This window comes from Teleopsis dalmanni, chromosome 2 (genome assembly GCF_002237135.1).
Source record: "Teleopsis dalmanni isolate 2A chromosome 2, ASM223713v2, whole genome shotgun sequence".
Taxonomy (NCBI): domain Eukaryota; kingdom Metazoa; phylum Arthropoda; class Insecta; order Diptera; family Diopsidae; genus Teleopsis; species Teleopsis dalmanni.
The window spans coordinates 52,910,052-52,936,107 of record NC_051847.1 but is presented as its reverse complement, the minus strand read 5'-3'; the positions used below and the strand labels follow the sequence as shown (position 1 = coordinate 52,936,107).

Sequence of the window (26,056 nt, the reverse complement as noted above, 5' to 3'; positions counted from 1 at the left end):
AATAAGCATGGTCTCAAAAGTCTTCGGTTTCAACAAGATTACGCAATATTCTAGATTTCAAAATAAACCATCGAGTTATTGAAGGAAGAGATTGATGAAAAAATAATCTTTAGAAACGGTCTTGTTGTCTACGCTCGATCTCACTCTTGCAATCTGAATAATAAACAAAAAAATATTGGCTTTACTTAAGACAGGAGTTATATAGAAACTTAAATATATAAATATACAAGAACTGAAGTACGACCCTTTGTGATAGTCGATGATTACTAAAAGGGTAATGCTAACATCTCTTAGTATTACAATAAAAAAGTTTTTTAAGCTATTTTGATAACCTTTTTGTTATTTTTTAACAAGATACTGCACGTCACACATGCTACGCATCACTAGCTAAGTAATAATCTTACACCTCATTTTCATTGTTAAGTGGGTTCTACACTTACCCGATGTAAACTAAAGGCGACTAGGAATAAACGGGATATTAGCTCTCAACGGAGCGGAGCACTGCGACCATGATTGATGTTTTGTGCTGCTAAAGGTGATATAAAATACCAAAGTCGTGATGTGGAGTGCTTGTTTGTTGATTGACTCGAATCCATAATTCAAGCAAAAGACGCCTATATTGGAAATTCGATATTAATTTAATATATAACTGTTTTTTAATTTTTTTTTTTTTGATTCAATATAATTTAATTTTAAATAAAAAATACTGGTTGGTGTCAATTGGATTAGATCATCCAGTCCTCAATAGCTTCAAGTAGAGACGCACATTTTTTTCAAATACTACAATATGGATGTACATATATTTTTCGCTAATTATTTTGCAATATAATCAATTATAACTTTTTAATTATTCATTGACGTGTTTTCGGTAAAAAAAATGGAACTATCATTTTAAAGTAATGTGAATCGACTGCTTGTTTGATGTTTATCAGTATGATAAACATGTTTTTATTCTATTTAACTATAATATCACTAGCATTTAATACCAAAAAATTTCTGAAGTTTTTAAAGTACTTCTCTAACATATTAATGAATATCCGTCACACAATTATTTTTGTTTATTTTATAAAAAATTTACGCATAAATATGTATCTATTTTAAACTAGATCAAATTTTTATAAAAAATATTTTATGATTCCCATAGATGTTGTGGACTTGACCATAGAAAATATACGATTGCTGAATAATTAATTATCAATATTTGCTTTTGGAAGCTAACTGTTGTAATTTATATCGGTAAAGTATTTTATATGCTAAGCATTGCTGAATTATTAATTTTAGTAAGAAAATAACAAATTAACTGTTGACCTATAAAAAGTATCATCAAAAATTATTTATAGTTTTAATTTAAGAATATTTAAATTTTTAAATTTTTTAGCAATTCCAAACTAAATTTTTTTTCCATTACTTCATAAATTGAATTTTATTATCTCTCATTCAATCTCTTTCCAAATGTTTGATCTCTTTTAAATAATAATTCTTGTTGTTAGAACCAAATCGCTTCCGTGTAAGCAGTATCGGTTTTAGGATTACAAGTGACCTGTGCGTGATTACTATGGTCCTCTCTACTATCGAGAACTATATGAAAAATGTAAAAACAAAGAATGAAGATAAAAGAAAGAATGATAAAAGGAATGAAATTATAAAATAATAAGTAATCATAAAAATTACTGTTTATTAAAAACAGGAATATCCACACCAAAGCGAACGCTTACGAACGAATGCAGGTACCATTACCTGGACGCTTACGAACGCTTACGAACGAATGCAGGTACCATTACCTGGAAACCAAGGCGAACATTTGACGTATTAATAGTAGAGCAAGTTTTTCTTTCTGTGTCCATTACCTTGTATGCAGTTTCTATGGTTCTTTGGATGGATGTAAAGTCAATGACTTATTTTACATACATCCCAGAACCTGTGCCCATTACCTTCTGAGCAGACTACACGTTTTAGGCCTTCTGTGGAACTGATTTGCCTAGCGTAGTTAATTGTTTAAACGATCCTTACTGTATCTATCGAATGAGTCGATACCATAATTCTACTTGATTGAATTTTTAATATCATTAAAATCGTTACACCATCTTACCGATAACTTATCCATACTAAATTCTGAATGTGAAATCAAAATTGGTGTGCCTTGTGATATATCTGTGATCTCAGCAAGTTTGTCAAAAACTCGAAAACTTATGTAACGGATATACTTAAACTTTTGCGGGGATAAATTTAAAAAATTTCTTAACTTCGCTCCCCCACCTACAAATCGTGTTAACGAATTCGTAGTTCAAAGTGTTAAAATTTTTTTATTCAAACGTAAAAAGTTGCCTCAACTTTTTTTGGGTTTCGGATTTAACTTTTGTTAAATCCCAAACAATGCAGAGAAAAAATATTGAAATACAATAGAAAAAATTTTTAGCAAAGATACAAAAAGATATTGAAATTAGTTTTAAACTGAAAAAGGGCAAAAGTAAAAACAAAAATTAGTTCACTAAACTCGTTAAAGACAGTCCAAAAATTGAATATGTATGAATTTTTTGCCGTTTTGTGTAATTTTTTGTTTTGAATTCAATAAATTTGCTATTATTTATTGTAAATATTTCAAGGTTAATTTGTGCAGATTGAGAAAGTATACATTCCACTATTCATTTTCTAATAAATTGCATACGGTGCTTACATATCGATACAATGATTTTTGCCCAACGACAACAACATCTATCTTGTAGCTGGGTTTGGACTACGTGCGTAAAACCACTTTCATGTCAACTCAAGATCAGATATTGTCAACATTGGTCTAACATTTGCAAGTCATTTATTTATCTGTCATTGATGTAATTGCATGTGTACTTGCATTTACGAAAATAATTATGAAATCTACAAAACAATTATGTTTTTATTCCAAAACCCAAAAAAATCAATTAGATCGCATGACGAGTATGGGACTCTGCGCCCAATTGCAGTGAGGTGCAAATTTGATTAACACCATCGACCGCCTTATGGAGCTTTTCGTTACTCATAATGCTCTATGCTCTAATGATTCAACTGACCATAACATTGGCCGTGAAATTGATCTTATCTAACCATCAACTTTACAATTTAGACGAACTCAAGTTCAAGACAGTAAAAATTATCATAGGCGTTCATATTTCGGCTTCATTTAAATTGTCTACGCGATGTGTTAAACTCTTTAGCGTAAATAGCGGAAGCCGTATTTTCATCAAATAAAATATTTAGTGATCATTTGTTAATAAAAAAATTACACAATTGAGTTATAATTAAATATAAGTACTTTGAATATTATTGGTTTATAATGACTCAAACATACACGATTTCATATTGATTTATACGTTTTGATTAAAAATGTGGTTGTTATAACAAAATGTCATTCGAAAATATCCAAAAAAATTATAATCTCTTTATTATGTTTTTATATACATTTTATTATTATTATTATTGTTAGGGGATGTGGCACTGTAAGCGTCGGGGCTATTGTGCCCCCTTCTGGGTTTAGAGTAGGTCTCTAAGTACTGTTGCGTCAATAAAAAGTAGTATAGAAAAGTAAAAGTAGTATAGAACCTACTTAACAGAGTTTAATTGCCTCTTCCATAAGAATATACATTCTCAGGAGCCTATTCCGTATGTGCATTAGCGCAGGGCAATCAAACAGCACATGTGGGGCCGACTCCTCATTCTCTTCGCAGAATCTACAGTTTGCATCCGTAAATATACCCAGTTATAAAGAATACTGGGGGATAAATTTAGACAATTGTATTCATAACCAATAAAGGATATTATCTTAACTTTTGAGCGTTGTTTGATGACTTTCTAAATTATAACTTTGTTGTTATAGGTACATTATGTTCCCGATTTCAAGTTGATCTTTTTTGATCAAAGATAAGATCTGTATAACAAAGTATCATTCGGATATATTAAAAAAAAAACAATTCATTTATTATTTTATAGTAATCAATTTTATAGATTACTTTTTTGTAGTACCACACAGCTGAAGACAATAAGTTCGAATCAGTTTGATGATTGCTTTATAGATTATAACTTTTTTTGTTTGTTACGATTTCCTATCGGAAATACACTGTATATAGTTGCCAATTTGAAAAAAAAACAGGTAAATTAATATTTTGGAATAACAGGAAACAGAAAGTATTACTACGTATAAAGTCTATAAACTAATTGGATAGCACGCGTTATAAAGTTATTAGTAAGGAAGCTGAAGGACAGATTTCGCATATAATTAAGTTAATTATTTATCCAATATTTTCGACAAGCAAAAATAAATAAAAAGCAAAAGCTTTTTTATTTATCATTATTTGTTTTTATTTATTGTAGAAGCAAAAAAAAATTCATTCGCCATTAGTAAGTGGGCTATCCTATTCCAAACGGTCCTTGTGTTTGTTACGTTGGCGGGCTATAAAATTTTTTTTTTAAAAGGCTACTGAAAATTGTCCATAAATGATTTCTCTTAGAAGATTTGTACGCTTTAATGTAATCAATCAAGCAGAGTTAAAGATTCCGCAACTCAATTTTTATCATTTGTCAGTTATTTAAATATTTGCTAAGCAATTTAAGTAAAAATAAATAAGTAATAAATAAGTAAAAGCAATTGTAATTCTTTAAATATTTATTTTATCACTGTTTTACTATTATAAAAATTAACAGAAATTAATTAATTATATTTTAATTTTTATTTGTTAAATTTCAATACTATTCTGTTTGTAGAGGCATTATATGTTGAGTGATTTATATGTTCTTTCTTATGTATAGAACCTAATCTAGGATTACATTAGGTTCTATACATTCCGATTAAGTTAATGTAAACAAACATGAAACACAGCTAAAACTAAATTGCAGTTAAATTTCAAAAGTTACTATATGCACAATTGTTTATATGTTTACTAAATTATTAAACCTTAACTATTGATGCACATAATTTTGTATTTAGTTTGTTATTAATAAGAACAACCTTAAAAAGGTTATTGCACATAAACTACGTCTTCAGTTATGAACTTGTATAAATAGTCGATTATAATGAATTTTATTCGTACTGAATGTGATGCAGTTGAGCATGAAATTGTTAGTATTATAAACACGCTAAGTAATGGTAAAATATGTATCGACTCCGGTAGCTATGTTTAGTGGTAATAAGAAACACAATCTGAACTTGAATTTGATAGTTTCTTCGCAGTATTGTTAACTACATTTTCGCACTCTTACTCGATCATTTATCGATCGTATTCGTAACTCCCAATCTGTGCGTTGCGTGTAAACCAGGGCAAACGATTATGGCAACTTCAGCGGCTTTCGTACGCTTCACATAAGTCAGCAAGTTTTGTATGCTCTTACCGTAGGTGTTGACGCAAAGTATGGATTGATCTATGATCAATTACCAACGAACTGCCCGCCAATTCAGATATCGTGACAAATATTTCAAATATTGTAGTTAAGAAATTATTTCTTTTGAGTGACAAGAGTGACAAGTGAATATTAAAACTATTTAAAAAAATCAAAGTGCTTAATGTGTGCCTAATTAAAATTATTAAAAATACAATAAATATTTTTTTATTATATATTTAAATACCATATAATATTGAAATTTGAAAGATATGTTTTTAAAATAAAAAGCTCATAAAATTAAAAAATTAAATTAATTAAATTAAAATATTTATATTATATTATATTATGAAATACAATAAATGAAGTTTCAAGTTTTTTGTTGAGTAAGTGTTAAATTTTTAATTTAGTTTTTAAAACATACTTGTTTTATAAATTAACGTATATGCTTAAATTAATTTAGAATTATTGTGATCTCATCTTGTAGTGCATAATTTGTGTTTAAGCAATCAAATTTGATTGCTGGAATTCGTCATTCTTCAACTGATTTAGAATTTTAAACAAATTGACATGAAAGGTGCAATAATTTGACAGAGTAGGATTGTTTAGTTTTAATTAATTCAAATATTTCACAGTCATCGTACGTAAATAAAATATTTAAGTAGTAAAAATTACAAAAATTATTTTATTTTTAAACAATATAGAGAATCAGACAAGTGATAATAATAACATTATATAAAGTTATTGAAATCTATTATAAATATATTAAAAATTAATAATTATTTAATACATATTGTTTCTATTAATCAAAATGTTTGATAATTAACGCCTTTATTAATTAAAAATATGAATAAAAAGGATTTAAAAATAAAATTAATAATTATTTAGTAATTATTTTAAATAATTTTTAAATAATAATTAATTTAACATTTTAAAAATGTTTAAAAATTTATTAATTAAATTAAAAATAAAATTAATAATTACTTAAAAATTAATAATTATAAAAGTTATATTACTTTTATTACTAGACTTACCAATGCTCAAAATTTAATAAGATCAAGAGTTATTTTTTTAATATTATAATATAAAAGATTTTTTATAATTTGCAACATCAAATTTATATGAAATAAATTTAAAAACGTGAACTGAAGAAATTTTTATTTACTTATTTTGAAAATAATATTTAAAGATGCAAAGTGAATTGTTGTTTATTTCTAAATTATGTGTAATGAAGAATTATTAACAATAATTTATATTTGGATGACTTCGTTCTTATCCAGTCATTTGACTATACTTTAAATTAAGATTATTTGTGAATTATGGGTCTATATATATAGTCGTTATATATATTCCGTTAAAATATTTATATACCCATATGTTTCATTTAGTATATAAGATCTTAGGGCGGTATTTCAATATTAAAAATTCAATAGGAACTAAATGGTTTCTCCATTGCATAATTTATTTAAAAAACCACAGTTTTGTTTGCTAATTAATATAGGTATATATTTATTATATAGATAGAATGTGATATATTTGTAAAAATAATATGACTTAAATGGTTTTTATGTTTATTTTTATAGACGTTAATACAATATTGATGCCTTTTAATGATATACTGTAAAAGTTTTTATAATAGAAATGTTTGTATAGCACTGTCCTACACAAATTTTAAACTCAATGGCATCTTTATTCGCCTATTATTTTTTTAATTTCTATCTGTCGTATTCTTATTAGTTTATTCTTTTTTCACTTTGTAATATATACATTTGAGTTGAATTGATTATCATTTAAGCTGAAGATCACAAGTAAATAAAAAGAAACAATGCAAAATCAATGATACAATGATACTTGCAGTCTCATTAGAGTCTCAAAAAGTTATTAACGAATAATTAAATATTAGAGTTAGTTTCGAAAAGTCTATTGATGATAGGAATTTGGGAAATAATTGAAACAGCTGGTATGGTTAGTCAAAAATTCAATTAATTAAAAATAAATATATACTTTTGTTGTTGTATTTCAACACTATTCGACACCTCTCTATTAAATATAATAGTTTCTATTAAGTAAAATAGTTACTGATAATATTACTGATGTTAAAATCAGATTTAGTGTAAATTACTTTTGGAATATATTCCAAACATGAATGACATTCGAACTATCTAGAACGAAAAACAATATAATTTAAAAATATTATTGGTCTACAGCGGAGCATAACAATGTGACTATGAATTCACCTACCTAATACATCGTTTTTAATAGAAAATATATTTTTGATAAATTTCAGATTTTTATAATTATATTAACCAATTCCTTTAAAAAGTATTTTACTGTACTATCCAATATAACATATTCAATATAACATACTATATCAATTATTAAAGCAAACAAGACATTTCTACAGTTAAAAGTTATTCAAATTTTAAATTCTGAAGCATTATTTTGATAGCCGGGTATCGTATGAAAAACACCTGCTGTAAAATTAATTAAAAGTAGACAATGAACTGGAAATGCAATCTATTCCAAGCTACATATGTGTAAGATATACCTATGTATTATAGTAAACAATGGTTTTATATACCATCAGTATAACAAAGTTTACATATACAATAATTAATATAAAATATATAACTATTTACTATAAAAGGACGCACCTAAAAACTTACAACAAGAAACAAATAAATAATTATTAAACATTAAATAAACTTAAATATTTTATTTAAAAAAAATTAATTTTATATATTTGTAACTGCTTTTTTTTGCAAAAATAATTCGGTTAACCATTAACATAAATTCCAATGTTTGACCGTGAATTTTCGTTTTTGTTTTGATCGTTGTAACCGGTCTTTTGTGTTAAAATGTATCTTTTTTATACTCGTTTTACTCCTTCGCTGGTTAAAAATACCTACACTAGCACATATAAAAATGAAGATTTGTGAAGGTCCGTAGTTGGTTAAAGCAACTTCCTTAAATACATTGCAAATTGAATGTTTTCTATAATTAAACTTAAAGGTAAAGAATTCTTTTTGTAAAGTATTACACTTTAAAAGAAAATAAAAAAAATTGTATATATTGAATAAAAATATTTTCAGATAATAGGTCTTACGGTTTTATGATGCATTTTATGATACCATTTATAAAATTCTTTATTTCAAATTTAAGAATTTTTTTTATATATTGGTTGTAAATGATAATATATAGCATAAATCTTTTCTAGTTCAATTATGTTAGACTTTAAATAATTGTTTTAATACCCACATATTTTTAATAATAATTCTGTTTCTTAACGGGCTAATTGGTCAGTAGTTAAATAATACCCTCTCTTAAAAAAATTGCCTTTGGTTTTTAAAAAATATTATTTAAACCGATATTTCGACTGTAATCTATGGTCATCATCAGGGTACTATATAATATTAATATAACGTAACAATATTTTTAGTATATATCACAAAAAAACAACTATAGAATACATTAACATTAAAACATAAAAAATACAAATATAGAATAAAATACATATATAAACAAATAATATATTTATCCGTTTTATAATTGAGTCTGGTGTCACTAGGAGTTTGTAGGATATAGAGCATTGTCAAGAAAAAGCATTTTTGTTGATAATTTTCTTGGTGTAACAATTTTACGTTATCAAGGTCCGGCTTAGGCTTTGATGTAATACAGTGTGAAGTCAGTGCTGTTTTTGAATCAATATTATTTTTATACTTACTTATCATTTTTATACTTAATATCTAATTTAACGCTGTTAAACTATCTCTTTTTTGGGTTCGACGAAGTGTTGGCTCAATTTTTTTGCTTGATTTGTATCATTATTTATAGCAGATATGCAGCCCTCTAATTCGCTGCAAGTTTCATGATAATGTATTCATTAGGTGATATCGTGTAAATATATAGCTCGTAGAATTCTCTTAATCTAGTACCCATCGCTATTTCATAATACTTTTTTTCTGCTGCATTGCAATAAATCTGCAACTTATAGTCTTATTTCGATATACATATATACTCTGTGGTTTAGACATTGAAAATATGAAATTAAGTTGTTTTGCGGAAGTCTCTGTTGTTAGAAGCGTTTGTAAATTCAATAGAGCCTATACAGTTAGAGAGTTATTGAAATTTTGCATAAAAAGTTACTTATAAGAAAGATGCACGAAAACGGGCTTTTACGATTCCGTTACAATGATCTTACTTATATTTTGCATAGGTTTATAAGTGCTGATAAAACACTCAGAGACCAAAGAATACTAATATAGTGGATCAAAAAAGGTTAAAAACCTTTACAATCCATGAAGGTTGTGTTATCAACTCAAAAGGTCATGGCTAGTTTTTTTGGGAATAAGAAAGGATGTGTTGCTGATTGACTACTTCAAACAGTGCCGTATAATAGCTTATGTTTATAATATTAAATAATGTTGCTTAAATTGAGCATTGTAGTAACAGTATTATGTCTAAGTACAAGGTTAAACCTAAAAATAAGTTTTATTTTTTAGATTATTTCTAAGAAATAAGGATTACTCAACAAGAAAAAATTTTAAAGAGTTTTATATTTTTATGGGGGCCAAAAATTTTCGAATATTAAACATATCAAATAACTGAAATTTAGATTTATTTATTAATCTAATTTATTAAATAAATATTATATCAGCTGATTCTAGTCCTGAACCTTATATAGTTTTATATGAATAGAAAACCAGAAATATTATGTTACGACGAATTTTCTATACAACGCAAAGAAATAAGTGAAATCTTTTAAAAGACTTGTTAATAATATTAAGGATATTTCTTAAATCATTTTTTTTTGTTTTTTATTAGAGGTGGAATCTTTTAAAAATGCTTTAAAAGCATGCTCGATTCATACTGTTCGGTACCACCTATCCTGGGTTTACGCAGGTACGATTGCTCTTGCATATGCTAAAGTTGCGATACAGTACGCTCATGGACTTAATCTTAATTTCTATAATTAAAGTTGCCCTTTAGAAAATATCCCGCGGGACCGCCAACTAGGTATAACTTCGCGAGGAGATGGCGAGCTCCAACGATCTATTTCTCAACTATCACTTACTCTCTTTTGGTGTTTTTGTTCATCTCGTCGCAGTTGTTGCATGATTGCTGTAATAATGTGGTTACCTTGTTTCTAAGCATCTCTTCATGGATATCCATTATGTGTTTTTATTAAACTAACAATTTATTTCAATAGTTGATTCATAATAAATATAAAAAAATTAGAAAAATTTTAAAGCACTCATAGTTGTATTATGACCCACATCTCAAAAATCTTGTCCTCGGTTGATCATTAAGGCAGAGTGAATACTAGGTGCTAATTTAATTACTTATGAAATATTGCAAATATTACAAAGCTACTATGAGTACGAAATGACGTTAGAATCAATTAGAATAAATACTCAATATATATTGATAGGAGCAAATATTTGTTCTATGTTAATAGTCGATTGGTAAATAGCTTAGAGCACATAACTTCAAAGTAATTACAATAATCGTGAAGGGGTATATGACAAAGCAAACAAAGTAAAATATGAAAGGCAGAAGATTAAAGTAGCAAATTATATATTTAAACAAAATATTAGCAAAGTTTGACTCATAATAAATAACATAATTTTAGTGATATTTTTCAACTTTTGCTTTTATTTATTTTAGTTGAACTGAAAGTAAAATGGATACTAAATCTAGAGCCCACATAATTGCCAACTGTTTTTTCATGCAATTGTGTTTATCATGCGTATTCGTCAATGCTCAGGTATTAGTAGAATTGGCAAGGAATTTTGAAACTACAGTACTTAATAGTAAATTACCAGACACCTTAGTTTTTGCCACAGAGTATGATTTTATAGTTGTGGGAGCAGGTTCCGGTGGTTGTGTTGTAGCCAATCGCTTAAGTGAGCTTGCGAATAACTCGGTGCTGCTACTAGAAGCCGGTGATCAGGAAACTTTCCTTTCGGATGTACCATTGACAGCAGCACTAACTCAAATGACACGGTATAATTGGGGCTATAAGTCTGAGAGGACACCAAATGCTTGTCAAGGTTTAAAAGGGGGTGTTTGCAATTGGCCTAAAGGACGTGGGATTGGAGGAACTAGTTTAATAAATTTTATGCTATACACACGCGGGCATCGCAAGGACTACGATTATTGGGCTTCGTTAGGCAATACGGGTTGGAGCTATAAAGAAGTTTTACCGTATTTCAAAAAATCAGAAAATATTGAAATAGCAGAATTGCTTAAATCAGATTATCATGGCCGTTTTGGACCTTTGAATGTTGGCTATACAGATTATAAATCGAAAATATTGAAAGCATTTTTAAAATCAAGCAAGGAAATGGGTTACGATATAATAGATCCAAATGGTGAACACATGTTAGGTTTTAGCCGTTCACAAGCTACAATTAGACATGGCAGACGTTGTAGTACTAGTAAAGCATTTATACGACCTATTATTGAACGCGAAAATTTGCACATATCTATGAAATCTTGGGTAACAAAAGTCATAGTTGATCCTGAATCCAAAAGAGCTGTTGGAGTGGAATTTACAAAAAATAGAAAAAAATACATTGTTAAAGCGAGAAAGGAAGTCATACTATCAGCTGGTTCCATAGCTTCACCGCAACTACTTATGTTGTCTGGTATCGGTCCGCAAGATAATCTACAAGAATTTGATATACCTGTAATGAAAGATCTGAAAGTTGGCTATAATTTGCAAGATCATGTAACTTTAAATGGATTAGTTTTTATTGTAAATGATACTACAATTAATGATCATAAAATTATGAATCCAGCAGATATTTTGCAATATATACTTGAAGGTAAAGGACCCTATACAATACCCGGTGGTGCAGAAGCATTTGCTTTCGTCAGAACTCCTAACTCCACTTTTGGTAAAATTTATTATTAAATATAAAAGATAAAAATATATTCACTTTTATTAATTATTGTAGATAAAGATTATGCTGATATGGAAATTGTATTGGGTGCTGGATCATTAAGTGGTGATCATCTGGGCTCTATGCGCGATTTATTGGGAATAACTGATGAATTCTACCACAGTGTGTTTGATGGTATACATAATAAGGTATTTACTTTATACTATTTCGATTGATAAAAAACACTATTTTGTACATAATTTAATTTAATTTGTTAGGAGACATTTGGTTTAGTACCAGTGCTGCTTCGTCCTAAAAGTAGAGGACGCATATCACTGCGTAGCCGGAACCCTTTCCATTGGCCTAAAATGGAGCCAAATTATATGCAGAATGCTGATGATATCAGAGCAATGGTAGAAGGTGTACAAATGGTGAATATGTTTTGCATTCTCTATATATTCGAAATTTTGCACGCTCTATTTTTTTTTCAGATATTACAAATTGTTGAAACTAAGGCTTTAAAAAAATTGGGCACCAAGTTTCATGCTAAACCATTCCTCGGATGCGAGGGTTACACTTTTAACTCCTATGAATATTGGAAATGCTGCTTAAGACTTTACGGCTCAAGTTTACAGCATCAAGCGGGCACTTGTAAAATGGGTCCTTCATCTGATGCAACTGCAGTTGTGGATTCAAAACTGCGTGTGCATGGTATAAGTAACTTACGTGTTGTGGATGCTTCGATAATGCCCACAATTCCTGCTGGTCACACGAATGCTATTGTCATAATGATAGCTGAGAAAGCTTCGGATATGATTAAAAATGCTTGGAATTAAGCAGATTTTTTATAATATTTTCAGTATAGAAATTATGATGTTTAATTTTCTCATTTTATGTGATAATTATTTAAAGTATGTATATTATTATTATTAAAACTATGTATAGTATATTTATATTGAAGAATTACATTTATATGTAAATTATGTGATTTAAAAAAGTTAAGAAAAAAAAGAGTTTAAGAAAGTAACTATTTGCTTTTTATTAAACTTTAGAAAAGTTAATGTTATAAATAATGTTGTATTGTTGGAAATAATAAACTAAATCATAAGAAAGATTAACAATACTCTTTGGTTTATGTTAACATATTAAAATATCAAAAAAATATTAGGTTTTTAGGACCAATATGCATATAATTTTTTAGGCTGCTAGATTCCCTCTATAATTATTCTATTTGAGTATCTTTAAGATTTATTTATCAATTGTTTCAAACTGTCAGAACTGTTTTATAATATTATCCTACTATAATTGTTGAAAGCAAAACATCAAATTTTTATAATTTCAAATCAATTGGCAAAGTTTTAAATAATTTACTAAGATTAAAAATATAAATGTTAAAATATTTTAATATGTAAAATTATTTTATAAATATATTTTATATATTATTTTGAAATGAAAGTAATACAAATCAACCTACATAATTAAAAACACGGTATTTAAAAAAAAAAAAAATACATGTAATGAAATATAAATAAAAACATAAATTTGGTTTTTTTTAAAAGTTTCATAAACAAAACAAAATAAAATACCACAATAATAAAATGGTTTGTATGAGACTAAATAAATTATAACTAACTTGTGTTAGTTATTCTCTATTTTGAAGAGGTTAACTTCTTCTTGTTATTTATTATAATTTTTAATAAAAATTAGTTAGTTTACTAATTATATTATAAGCATTTTTTTAATATTTGTGATTTATATATAATGTATATAACAATATTATAAATATTATATTTTATAATATTATATTTTATATTTTTTTTGCAGTATTTAATATCATTACAAAATCTTCCAAATAATAAATATGAAATCGTAATAATGTTTCTTATTATATTTATTATTTTAGTTCAATATTAATATTATTTTATATTATTATAGAAAGATTCAAGCATTCAAGTAAAATGCAGCCATGCAATTATTATTTACTGTTATTATAACAGATATGTCTAAACATATCTAAAGACCCTTAACTAAACAGTTGACATTGAACTCTGTAAGGTGTTGTATGTTGTGCATAAGCAATATAAGCTTTGTTGAGTTGTCATATTTTAATTATCATACCCGTTATTAAGGTAATATTAAGATTAAATAAATTGTTATTAAAAATCGTATAATCTGCATGTGTGAGAAAAGACACCATTAAGCAGCAACAAATTTTAATTAAAGTTTTTAATTTATATTGTGTCTTTTTTGTTTTTGAAGTACATATCTACATATATTGTTATTTGAATTTCCTATTTAATTTGAATGCGCTAAAATATATGCGTTGTTGTTATTTCGAGTTTGTAAAATATGTACTTTATTACCGGGTTTAATATTGTTTATAATTTCTCATAAATGAGTAAAACAAAAAATAATAAATCTTATTTTTATGTTAAGCAATCAACAATTTAATTTTTTTGAATAACCGTAATGAAAATACTTACAGGTGTGCATATATGTACACACACTCGTTCATCGGTACATAACAGGGTTGCTTTATATATGAATGTTTCGTATATAATGATCGGTAAGTTCAAATTCTTATTTCAACTTTATTAAAATGATATATTATTTAATACAAATTATTTATATCAAATTTATTATATTATCTAAAGTATAACTAAACATTTATAAATAGAAAAAAATTTTAAATTTGCAGTTCAGGATATTAAAACGTGTTTTTTTATTGGTATTTTCATACTACGCCTGTTCATGTACGCACTTGTAGTAAAATAATTAGTAAAGAGTTACTAGGATTTCATTATTTTGCATTTACGTACGCAAGAAATAGTTAAAATAATAGATTGTGAGAACGAGCTGATATATCGTACTGTATGAAAGTAATTTGAATTTTATTAGTAAATTTGTATTAACACTAGTTTAAAAATTAGGACGACAATAAGAAATGGAAATTTGGAAAAGATTTTCCAACTATTTAAGCCTTCGAATGTTAAGCATAGGTAATGTAATCATTTTTATTTATACTTTGCCTTTAATCTGTTTTTCTCCGAGAGAAATTTATGAGTTTACTGTCAGATTTAATTTTACTATTTTGTTTTTTCTAAATAACGTAAAACAAAGACATTATCTAATAATGTACATAGAAACTATGTTAAAAAATTAAAGATCTTATAAATTCCTGCACCAAATTAAAATAGCAGGAGTTATGCTATTTATGCTAGTGAAATTTTACTAAATTTAACTTTAGGTATTTATATATTTGGCTCCAACTACATTTTTAACTATAAAACTAATTCATAAATTTTACTATAATTCTTTATTCAATTAATGAATATATTCTTACTTTTTAACTCGTTCCTGGCATATTTAATCCGATTGTTGCTCTCTCTTGTTTCTATGATAACATTTAGTGTTAATCTATTTGAAACACTATTAGTATTTATTGGCGTCTTATATAGTTCTTCTAATTTGAATATCGTTAAGGTGGTTTGTCTAAATATGTTACAAATAACAAGTTAAGAAATGTTGTAAAATATGATGATAAGTAACGTCGGTTTAAGCACATAAGTAGAAGTACATTATATATTTGGAATATTAGTGTCTATGACGGGCAAAGGATCAATCATGCTCCAGTAATAGTCCGCAAAAGAAAGTAAAATCGTCCCTAAGACAAGTATTTTTTGTAAACATATTATATTCATATATATTTTTAGGTTAGTGACTACCAGCCATGGAACTGTCGGCGTTGTGGTTTATGGGGGTTAGAATTACATTCAATAGAAAGTCCATCTCAAATATTATATATTTAAGAAAAGATTTCATTTGAATATCTCTTCTGGTTCAGAAAATATGTAACTAAAGCTCGTTTAATTTTAATTCTGTCACATTTTGGACGTCACTGTGATTTTTGACATATGAAATTTTAATGAAACCCTTTCGGTATATAATAATAAATTATAGTCTACTTTCAGGCGTCATATATATTATTTTTATAAAGTATGCAACAAATCAAAGAAATTGAATAATTACAAATGCCTCGTTCACAATGCAAAATAGAAGCCTAAAATTTTATGAAGAACACAAAACAACGAACAACTCTCAAAAATTTTACTAATATCATCTTAAATCAAAGAATTGTTTTCAATTTCTCCTTCTTTAAATAGACATAGACATAGATTAATATTAAAAATATGTATATGTCACAGTATTTTATCCATAATTGTTATTTACAACATTTTAAAATTATTATAAAATTAAATATATTATTTTAAAAACTAATAAAGTTATTGGACTTTAAATTATTCCTAAAATTAATAAAGCAATTTATTCTTATTTTCTCATTAAAAAATTTTGAATTACTTGAAGAAGAAATTCCTAATGTACATCTCGAACAATAATTTCATTCAATTCTATTTTTCAGTAATTTTATTGAATTAACTTATCTTGCACCAGTTTCCAGATCGTACATGCGGTCATTTACTACATTTAAGTTAATACCCTGACTACATTGTAGAATAAGACCCTTGGGATCGAATTCCATTTTAGATGGTGTTTGATCGCAAGGTTCAACGAAATGATTTTTCAAAAAGTGTACCAAACCAAGTTTAGTTTGAAGTAATCCCAAGCGACTTCCTATACAATTATGTGGTCCATTTCCAAATGGCAAATATGTCATGGGAATGTGACTCTTTTTATTTTCTGATGAAAACCGTTCTGGATCAAAAACATCTGGGTTCGGCCAATACTAAAATTAAAATAATATGAAATCAAAAAATTTATAATATGATAATAATATTTAAAATACCTTTGGATCATGTTGTATTGCATATACTGGGATGTATACTGGCATACCATTTGGTAATGCGAAACTGTGATGTGGTTGAAGAGTGAAGTCTGACTCGTCTTTAGTTTTACTAAATTCGCGATCTAAAAATGGTACAACAGGATACATACGTAAAATCTCATCAACAACCATTCCCAAATACTTAAGGCTTTGAATATTTTCATAAGATATTTTTCCGTTTTCAGCAATAAGTGCCTCGCAAATTTCTGTACGTAAACGTTTTTGTAATTCTGGTTTTTTCGACAATTCATAAAGTGTAAAAGCCATTGTTGAAGATGATGTCTCAAATCCTGCAGTTAAAAATACAGCAGCTTGAGCCACTAGGTATTCATTATTGTTAGCTCTATATAGGCTTTTAACATCGGGAGCTTCTTTTCTTAAGGATACAAAAATATCAATAAGATCATTACGAATGGTTTCACTGCTTTCACGTTCCGATATTACATAATTAATAGTTTTACGCAAGAAATTTGAAAACTCTTGAGAGAATAATTTTACACGGAAAAACTTAACTAATTTCGGCATATAGAAAATAATTAGAAAGTGGAAAGCGCGAATCAACTCAAATTTAAGCATTTTGCGCCCATATTCACGGAATTCAGCATTTGGATTTTTAAGACTATTAGCACGTAAACCAAATGCTATAGAAGCTATTAGATCTGTAGTGAAGAGAGCACAAATTTCCTTTACTTCAGTAACAAAGGAATTATTGGTTTTCTTATAAGATGCCAAATGATTTTCCAATTCTTTTGCAATCTTTTTGGAAAAAATAAATTAAAAATCGTTATATGTTTATTAAATAATGCATAAGTTCAATATTTACATCAAGCATGAGTGGATACATCTGTTTTATTTTACCACTTGTAAAAACTGGTGATAGTTTTGTTCTGGTTTCTTTCCATTCTGGATTTCTAACGAAAAATAAATTATTTGCTCCCAACGGATCACCATGTGGATCACATGCTGATGTACGGTTTGAAAACTTGTTGAAATCTTTGATCAAAATTGATTTTATTAATTCAATATCTCGTATAACTAATCCAGGTTTATGGAAACTGTATACTCCCACGACGGCAGCATCGCTCATTGTTTTATCATTATATACATCTGAAGCACATAGTCCGATACTTGTTTTTAATGTTAGCATAGGTTTAGTGGTACCAATAAATGGAATCGGTTTCATATGCGGAATGCCTTTGCGTTGCCAATAACTGTAATTATGTTTGACCCAAAAATAAATTAAGCCAATGACAGCGGTGATTAGGAATAAAGCTCCGGTAGCTGCCATTTTAGCTAAATGAAACGCGAAAAAATATAAAGTATTATTATATACCTATATTAGTTTTAAGGAAAAACGGAGCCTGCTTTAACAGTCAGTTATGACTTCACTAAATAAGTTTTACATCATTTTTATTTTTTTTATAATCTAACAATATTTACATTTGTCAAGCAAATGAAGACTGTAACATCATCTGTAATGATATTAAATTGATTTGCTTTGGTTATGATAAACGGAAAAGACGCTCAAATGAGGCAACAACTTCAGAAATGGTTAATAAAGTCTATTATTCAGAGATGGAAGATAGCAGAAAAACGCGGTGTTATTGATGTAGTAAAACTAATAGGAAAACGTTTTCACAATATTTTGAAAGAGCATTTATCAGTATTTGCAATTTCAGTGTAATTCAAAGAGATTTTTTATCGATGCATGATATCTTTTAAGTGTAGATGAGATATTGAAAGGCAATTATAGTTGGATTAAAAAGCAGTGAAGTATTCCTTATAAAAATGTTTCAAACAAAGCTAAGATAGTTTAGTTAGCTGGAAAAATTATCACTTCTGTTTTTGGGATACATTAAGCATATTATGATAGATTACTTTGAAATATGCAAAACAATTAAAAGGCAATTATCATTATCATTTCCTTATTTACTTTAATCATTTTAATTATTTTCAAATTAATTATAATTATATAAGTTTAAATTATTTTGAGTATTTGTAATACTAGGATATATTTACTTCAACAAATCACATTCATTTGCTAACGATTAATAATGAATAAAACTATGAAAATCGTTTTAATAAAAAATAATTAGCATTTTCTATATAACTGTGTACAGTAGTTTTATAAAGATTTTATCAACAAATGACAATGACGTAAGCATACATACTAATTGAAAAAGTTCGATATTTTTTAGATTAGATTTAGATAATAACAACACTTATAATATTTATAGTTTTTATTTAATTATAGTATGTCTGTTTAACCAAATTGAGTATACTTAGTGACTTAGATTAGTTAATGATAATGAAAAATAAAAATTTTTTTTTACTTATATTATGTTTATGTAATTTTAACAGATTAAAGAAATTGATAACTGAACTTAAAATTAACCGATTTAAAAACGGTGCTTATTCTTTTTAATACATATTAAAAAGTCTTTTCTTCAATTTCCTCAATTTCTTTTGCATTTCTTTTACATACTAAGACATTATTTAATACTTAGTACCGCTGTTTAATCTTGTTCTCAATAAATTTCGAGTGGTAAATAAGTATAACATATTAAATCTTTTCATTTCTAGTACTATTCTAACATAAGGAACATACCTATAGATGTTCAGTTTTATATGCTGAACTTTTGCCCTGAAACTTATACTTGAAACATTAAATGATCGTAGTGTTAGGTTGAGCGACTGAGCCCCATAGTTTGATAGTCAATTAGTATGTTGTATAGGGAAAATGCGGAATTTCTACCTATTATCCCTTATTAAATTATTACAACCCACGTATAATGTAACCGTAATGAAAATACGTGTTGTTTTCGGTTCGAGTAGTTTATTAATATTGAGTTAGAAATGATTCTTAAAATTAAAGCGAAGCTCAGCGGACAGTTGTCTTGAGCTAAGCATTACATAGTTTCTTATCGCTAAGTACATAACGTCGCAGCGTATGTACATCTTATTCTAATAAGTGTGCATATGTGTAATTGCTGCTTCAGCATAAACTCACAGACGGTTAAGTACGTCGTGTGAGGTTTCGTATTCCCGTTGCATAAACAGTGCAACAAAGTATGGGAATGGAATGTTAATAAAATATTGTGCTATTAAGCATTCTGACACACATATACACACTACAATAAATCAATGGGTCAATTATTTTTGTTTTTTTGTTACAATAATTTTTTAATTACTATAATTTCTTGGATATTTAGTTAGCAGTTAGAAAGCAAGGTAACAATTGTCAGTTATGTTTTCCATCTTTCACTTCTGCACATAATTATAATATATACCGTTCAACATTGTTCGCATTATCAGGTTGCAGTTTCAGGCAATTAGCTTGAAACCTTGAGGACTTTAGCTATAAATAGATTTATTTGTTTTCCTAAAGTAAAAACGCAAATGACAATAGATACTGGTAACTTTTGTTTCATTAAGTTTTTGTTTCAGTATCGTTGTATTATTACTTATAATTATATTAAATATATTGTAAAAGCAAAAAAAATTGTTGTATTGTGAGCCTGTTTTCTTATTAATACGTATCGTGCAATACTCAATTGCCCACGGGATTCGGATTTTCTAAGAGGATCCTGAATAGTATGTTTGATCTCATTTAATATTGGTACTCTACTCTTCACTTTGAATCAACACCGTCAAATAATTTAAAGGCTAAGCATATAGGCCGAAAAAGAAAATTGTGCACAATAAATCTATTCTTGATCTATAATAATAAATAATATAATAATGTAATTATAAAAAAAACTATATTTATCTTTAATAAATATTTAATATAGTTAACCTGTTTGCCTAGATTCACAATGAATTTATTTGTTTTTTTGAATTAATTTAAAATGAGAGAGATCAATATACCGGCACTATGATAGATTAATATAAGGTGGGATATTACTAAATCGATGTGTTTTGTAAAGCAAGTCAATCATTTGTATTTGCTATATGGTTTAAATAATTGACTTAAATATATTTAATTATTTAGAAATATAAAGAAAAAAATAAAAATTTATATTAATTGAAATTTAAAAAGAAATCATATTTGTATAATTCTAATTCATCAATGAATTCAATTTGTTTTAAATACTTCGATATTTTTGGTTAAATTATTGTACATAGAACTATATACAAAAAAAAAAATTTTAGTTTTTTAGTAGAATCGTGAAAAAATCTTACTTGTGTTAATTATAGTATTGCAAATCTTTATATGCACTATTTAAAACTATATCCAGACACTTATAGAACTTTATTAGAACATCTTTGATTCCGTATTACATGTTATATTAATCTTTATATGGTGATATCGTTACTTTATAGATAGACACATTTTACAAAACTATTTATTTACTCAATATTATGATCTATTCACCTTTATAACAAATATAATTTCTAATTCTTCCAAAAAAAATAGATTAAATAATAGCAATTATTGTTTGAATAATTTTTAATTTTTAATAATATAACAAGAATCATAAAACCATTAAATAACTTGAATATTTGCATAACAAATATTTTTGCTTTTTTTTCTGTTGTATTATAGTATGTAATCAATGTATCTCTCATGCGACAACAAATTATAAATTTTTAAATTTGTTCTACGCAATAAGAATGATAATTCAATATCAGGTATGTACTATGGACAGGTGGGTAATAATCATATAAAAAATATATATAAGTTGTTTATTTGATTTGCGTGTTTCACTAGATTTGATAGAATCAAATGTTATTTAAACATTGTATTAGTGATATTCCACAAAATAAACAATTTAAAATAAAAATAATTAAAAACGTTTGTCATTTTCTTAAATTATTCGATTATTTTACAAAAAATATACACGAAACTAAAGCTCTTTTCTTATCTTTTATATATAAAAAATGTATAGTTTCACTTTATTTGCTAATTTAGCAAATTAGATTAATTGAAAAAGATTGTTTTTATCAGTGCTAAATCTGGGTATGGAATTTTTTTAAGAACTTTCACATACTTAATGCACTGTAATTCAATACAATACAAAATTTATGTATAGATATCAACATCTATTTCGACGGTTTTCAATAAAGTTAGAAGACACTCCACAATATAATATTAAGTATATAATATAATATTATAATATAATATAATATTAAGTTATAACGTTAACTCATCTCCAGTAAATTTGTTCGAAGATGTATGTAAATCTATTTAATATAATAGTGTCCAAAAAAAAAAAACTAATAATATTTAAAAAAATTATTCATTCGTTCGTGGGAAAGTGCATACGAACGTCAAAAGAACCCACCGTACCGCAACTCTGTCGCACTTACGGTGAAAAATGCATTTAACCGGACTCGACGAGAACGCTGTTTCGTGTGGACTCTACGTTATATTCTAATTTTCACAACCGCAAAAGTGTCAGTCTCGCGGCATTAAGTACTTTCTGATGATCGTGTAGACCGTGGTTTATCAACAAACAAATTCTGATCATAATTAATAATTATCGGCTTTTAGTTTTCCATGACATAAAAATTTGCAACTTTTTTTAACTTAATTCTAATAACCGCATTATATATTAGAGATAGATATTAGTCGAATAAATAACTTTTTCAACTATTCTCACATTTCAAATATTAATAAATATTTGTATATAATAATTTTTTAACTAAAATCAAAATTGAACTTTCGTAAATTTTTATTAATTTTGTTATCTTACCAAAGTTTAAATTAATTTCGACTATGCTCACCGAATTACTTTCGTATACTAAATCAAATTAGACTATGAAGCAAATTTATAACAAACACCAATATATTTTTTAAAACTCATCGTTATTTACTAAACAAAAACGACTATCACAGTATTCAAAACAAATTTTTATCGGCTAAAATGAATTAGCATTAATATAGTAAAAGTATATTTGCACCCGGTTATTTACTCTAACGAGTGGCACAACCCGAGTAGGGGGTTTCTCTAGAATAGCACAAATGCAAAAATCTCTTGAAATAAATTTTGCAGGTTGTTTATTACTCTTATTTTTTAATATGTTAAAAAGTGTTATAGAATTAAAATATATTTTATAATGAAAATATAAAATTTACATTTGATAGCAACACTTTATCAATACGGAACAAAATTAGTATATCATCTGTTAATGTCGACAAAATGTTTAGATAGAAAGAAAATGATTGAGGTAAGGACTATTTCGTTTCTTTTTTTTTTTTTCTAAAATATTTATAATTATAATATATTAATTAATAAAATGTATTCAACACTAAAGGATTAGTTAGACGGATTCGAATAGCAAAGAAAGGACAAAGACAAAAATTTTTTATTTTTAATTTATTGAAGTTATATATAATATATACGGACTATAAACTAATTAAATAAAATTCGATTATTTCCAAAGACCACTGATGAAGAGTACTTGGCAATACTCGAAACAGCGTTGTATGATCAGCCAAACTTCAATAAATTAAAAATAAAAAATTTTTGTCTTTGTCCTTTCTTTGCTATTCGAATCCGTCTAACTTTTAAATAGTTTCTTTCGTCATAAAAAGACACGCCATTATCGGCAAGTAAAAATTAACACTAAAGGATTAGTTTAAAATGAAATGAATTATGGAAATATATTCAACTTCTTCATTCACTGTTTGATGGATTCATGGAGTCAGTATCATTCGAATTTTCACTCAATCTCATTTAAAGAATTTTCAAGTATGTTACATAAAAACACTTGTATCCTCTATATATTCTATTTACCACTTTATATTAATGCAAATGAGTTTAAGTGCGCTATGTTTTATATCGCAAATAACTATCGGAGAACTTATGTTTTTATATATATTACTATTTCGTATGTACCAAGGAGGCCTTGATTACTCTTCAAAGAAGTGTGTTTATCTTAAGTGTTTGAAATTATTTAGTTTCTGAGGCTTATGCCTTATCGTACAGTAGATTTAAATATATAATTGGATAATATAAAGGCATTCTATTGCTGACATATAATTTTTATAAGTTTAGCATAATTTTGTCAAATGTAAGTTCCAGGCATTTAATACTGTACTGTCGTTCTATGACACCAATATCTTTAGTTTTTACTGATTTTGTAATTTTTTCATGATATTGCTTTCGGTTTTTCGGTGTTGATACTCATTTTCCATTAACTATATACAATATTTTAATCATTAATCAAAATTTTCTTTGTATCTTAATATTATTCTCATTGTATTACTATCAGATCTAAGAAGGTAGATAGCATCTATATATTATAGATGGCATTTTTGGGGTATCTGTTGTATACATTGATGAAAGTGTTGAATAGTATGAAAACCGCTGCTTCAATCGCTCGTTCGGTTCAAAGGGAATTTGAATTTGGTTAGAATTTGGTGATGCTCTATTTAATTTTTAAGTTCAGTATATCGAAGCTTTGCAAATTTTAAACAATATCAAGCTAGTTTATTTAATTTTTTTCCTGTTTAATAAAATGTTATAGTTTATTTTAAAACCCAACGAAGATACATTCTTTTATGTTTGATGAAACACGATATAGTATTGAAAGGACTTATACTCAACAGAGTTTGTGGTAACTTAGGTGATGGACTTTAACAACTGATCCGTTGAAATATAATAATGAGTTATTTGGGTGATTTTATGCAAGTATAGCTTGAAGGAAATAATTATATTAAGGGAATGTAATTTTAAAGTATACATGTATATAAATTCATTCTTAAATTTTTCTTATATAGCGCATTTTAGTTTGATCTTTTATATATTAATCTTGTGGAATCTACAAGAGAAACGTTGTTTTATATATATTCATTTAGTTTCACTTTAATCCTTAAAGGAATAATATTTATACTTTTATATATATATTATATTAAGTGGAGACGACTGTAATGGTATTATGTACATGTACATGAATTTATTTAGTATCGCATCAAAAAGATTTTAGAATGTAAATTTCTCAATTAAATTTAAGTTATGGAGGATACAAGACTTACTACATTAGGAGACATTCCTTCTTATTCCTTAATATTACAGTTTTTGTATTTTTGAAACGAAGTTCAAAAATTAATAAAATATTAATCTATGGAATTATTCTATAGTAACCACAGTAACAGTAAGTAAATAATCTCAAGATAGCTCTTCATATCAACGAAATTTCATCCTTTGGGTATTGACAGAACCTGATACATTAAGTACTATATAATAAGTAGGACATAAGTGTGGCGAAATTATTGAATTATTAATTTATTATTGTATTTCATTCTTTTTAATTTAATAAGTATAGACAATTATTACACAATACTGACATATTCGATTCTACAGAATAAAAATTTTACTAGTAAGAATCTTAAACAATTTTTTGAACCCTTACCTGTAGGGTTTTTTTATATCAATTTATACTGTTGTCCAGTTAGGCAATCGACCCTATTTCGTTAATTTTTAATAAAGAAAAAACTTTGTTCGTAAAATGAATATTCCTAAATAGCTATCATCTAGGTTGGTCTGCCGTTTATAATAATCAAAATCTATATCCGTTTTTCTTATTATGAGAGTTTCTTCATGATCATATTGTATAATGCGTCGGTTCCATTTTCAACGAGGCAACAAGAAGGAAATTTATTTTTCTTTCCACTTTATATTATAATGAGATGTCCCTTGTATATAAATAGACAACAGATTACCTTATTATTAGCTCATATTTAATTACTAGAGTTATTATTTTCAATACAAACAGAAACCATAAAAAAAATGTGTTCATTGTTCAATATTTCAACAAAGTTTATTTTTTCTCAATTATGTTCATAGAAAGATTGCATATGACCCAATTATAACAATTATGATAACAATTATAACAAAACAAGCCTACAGTGTATAAGGTGTAAATCAATACTTCATTTCCTATCTTCACCTCCTCAAGACGGTAAAATAAATATTTTATACAAATATTACTTTCTCTCCTTTCCCTTTCCCTTTCCCTTTTTTATGATTTTGCCGAT

The 26,056-nt window shown here is 26.8% G+C and overlaps 2 protein-coding genes across 2 annotated transcripts; one reads left to right on the top strand and one right to left on the bottom strand.

Moving 5' to 3' along the window:
• The first annotated feature begins 11,030 nt into the window (after window positions 1-11,030).
• On the top strand, window positions 11,031-13,077 carry LOC119677708 (glucose dehydrogenase [FAD, quinone]-like). Its single transcript, XM_038089168.1, has 4 exons — window positions 11,031-12,245; window positions 12,306-12,439; window positions 12,509-12,661; window positions 12,722-13,077. Exons 1-4 carry the CDS (start codon window positions 11,072-11,074, stop codon window positions 13,064-13,066), a joined length of 1,806 nt encoding a protein of 601 aa, XP_037945096.1. The 5' UTR covers window positions 11,031-11,071; the 3' UTR covers window positions 13,067-13,077.
• A 3,560-nt stretch (window positions 13,078-16,637) lies between these two features.
• On the bottom strand, window positions 16,638-22,799 carry LOC119677711 (cytochrome P450 6g1-like). The gene is made up of 4 exons (XM_038089171.1): window positions 22,770-22,799; window positions 17,897-18,366; window positions 17,035-17,829; window positions 16,638-16,974 (listed from the first exon to the last, which is right to left on the bottom strand). The coding sequence occupies exons 2-4, from the start codon at window positions 18,359-18,361 to the stop codon at window positions 16,669-16,671; spliced, it is 1,566 nt and encodes a 521-aa protein (XP_037945099.1). The 5' UTR covers window positions 18,362-18,366; window positions 22,770-22,799; the 3' UTR covers window positions 16,638-16,668.
• Window positions 22,800-26,056: the final 3,257 nt, after the last annotated feature.

Excerpts from the sequence above, each read along its gene's own strand:
- LOC119677708 (XM_038089168.1), top strand. The coding sequence starts at position 11,072 with ATGCAATTGTGTTTATCATGCGTATTCGTCAATGCTCAGGTATTAGTA. Across the intron at positions 12,246-12,305 it reads AACTCCTAACTCCACTTTTG|ATAAAGATTATGCTGATATG; the intron begins GTAAAATTTATT and ends TAATTATTGTAG. Across the intron at positions 12,440-12,508 it reads TTGATGGTATACATAATAAG|GAGACATTTGGTTTAGTACC; the intron begins GTATTTACTTTA and ends TTAATTTGTTAG.
- LOC119677711 (XM_038089171.1), bottom strand. The coding sequence starts at position 18,361 with ATGGCAGCTACCGGAGCTTTATTCCTAATCACCGCTGTCATTGGCTTA. Across the intron at positions 17,830-17,896 it reads TGTATCCACTCATGCTTGAT|ATTGCAAAAGAATTGGAAAA; the intron begins GTAAATATTGAA and ends TTTTCCAAAAAG. Across the intron at positions 16,975-17,034 it reads CAATACAACATGATCCAAAG|TATTGGCCGAACCCAGATGT; the intron begins GTATTTTAAATA and ends TTTTAATTTTAG.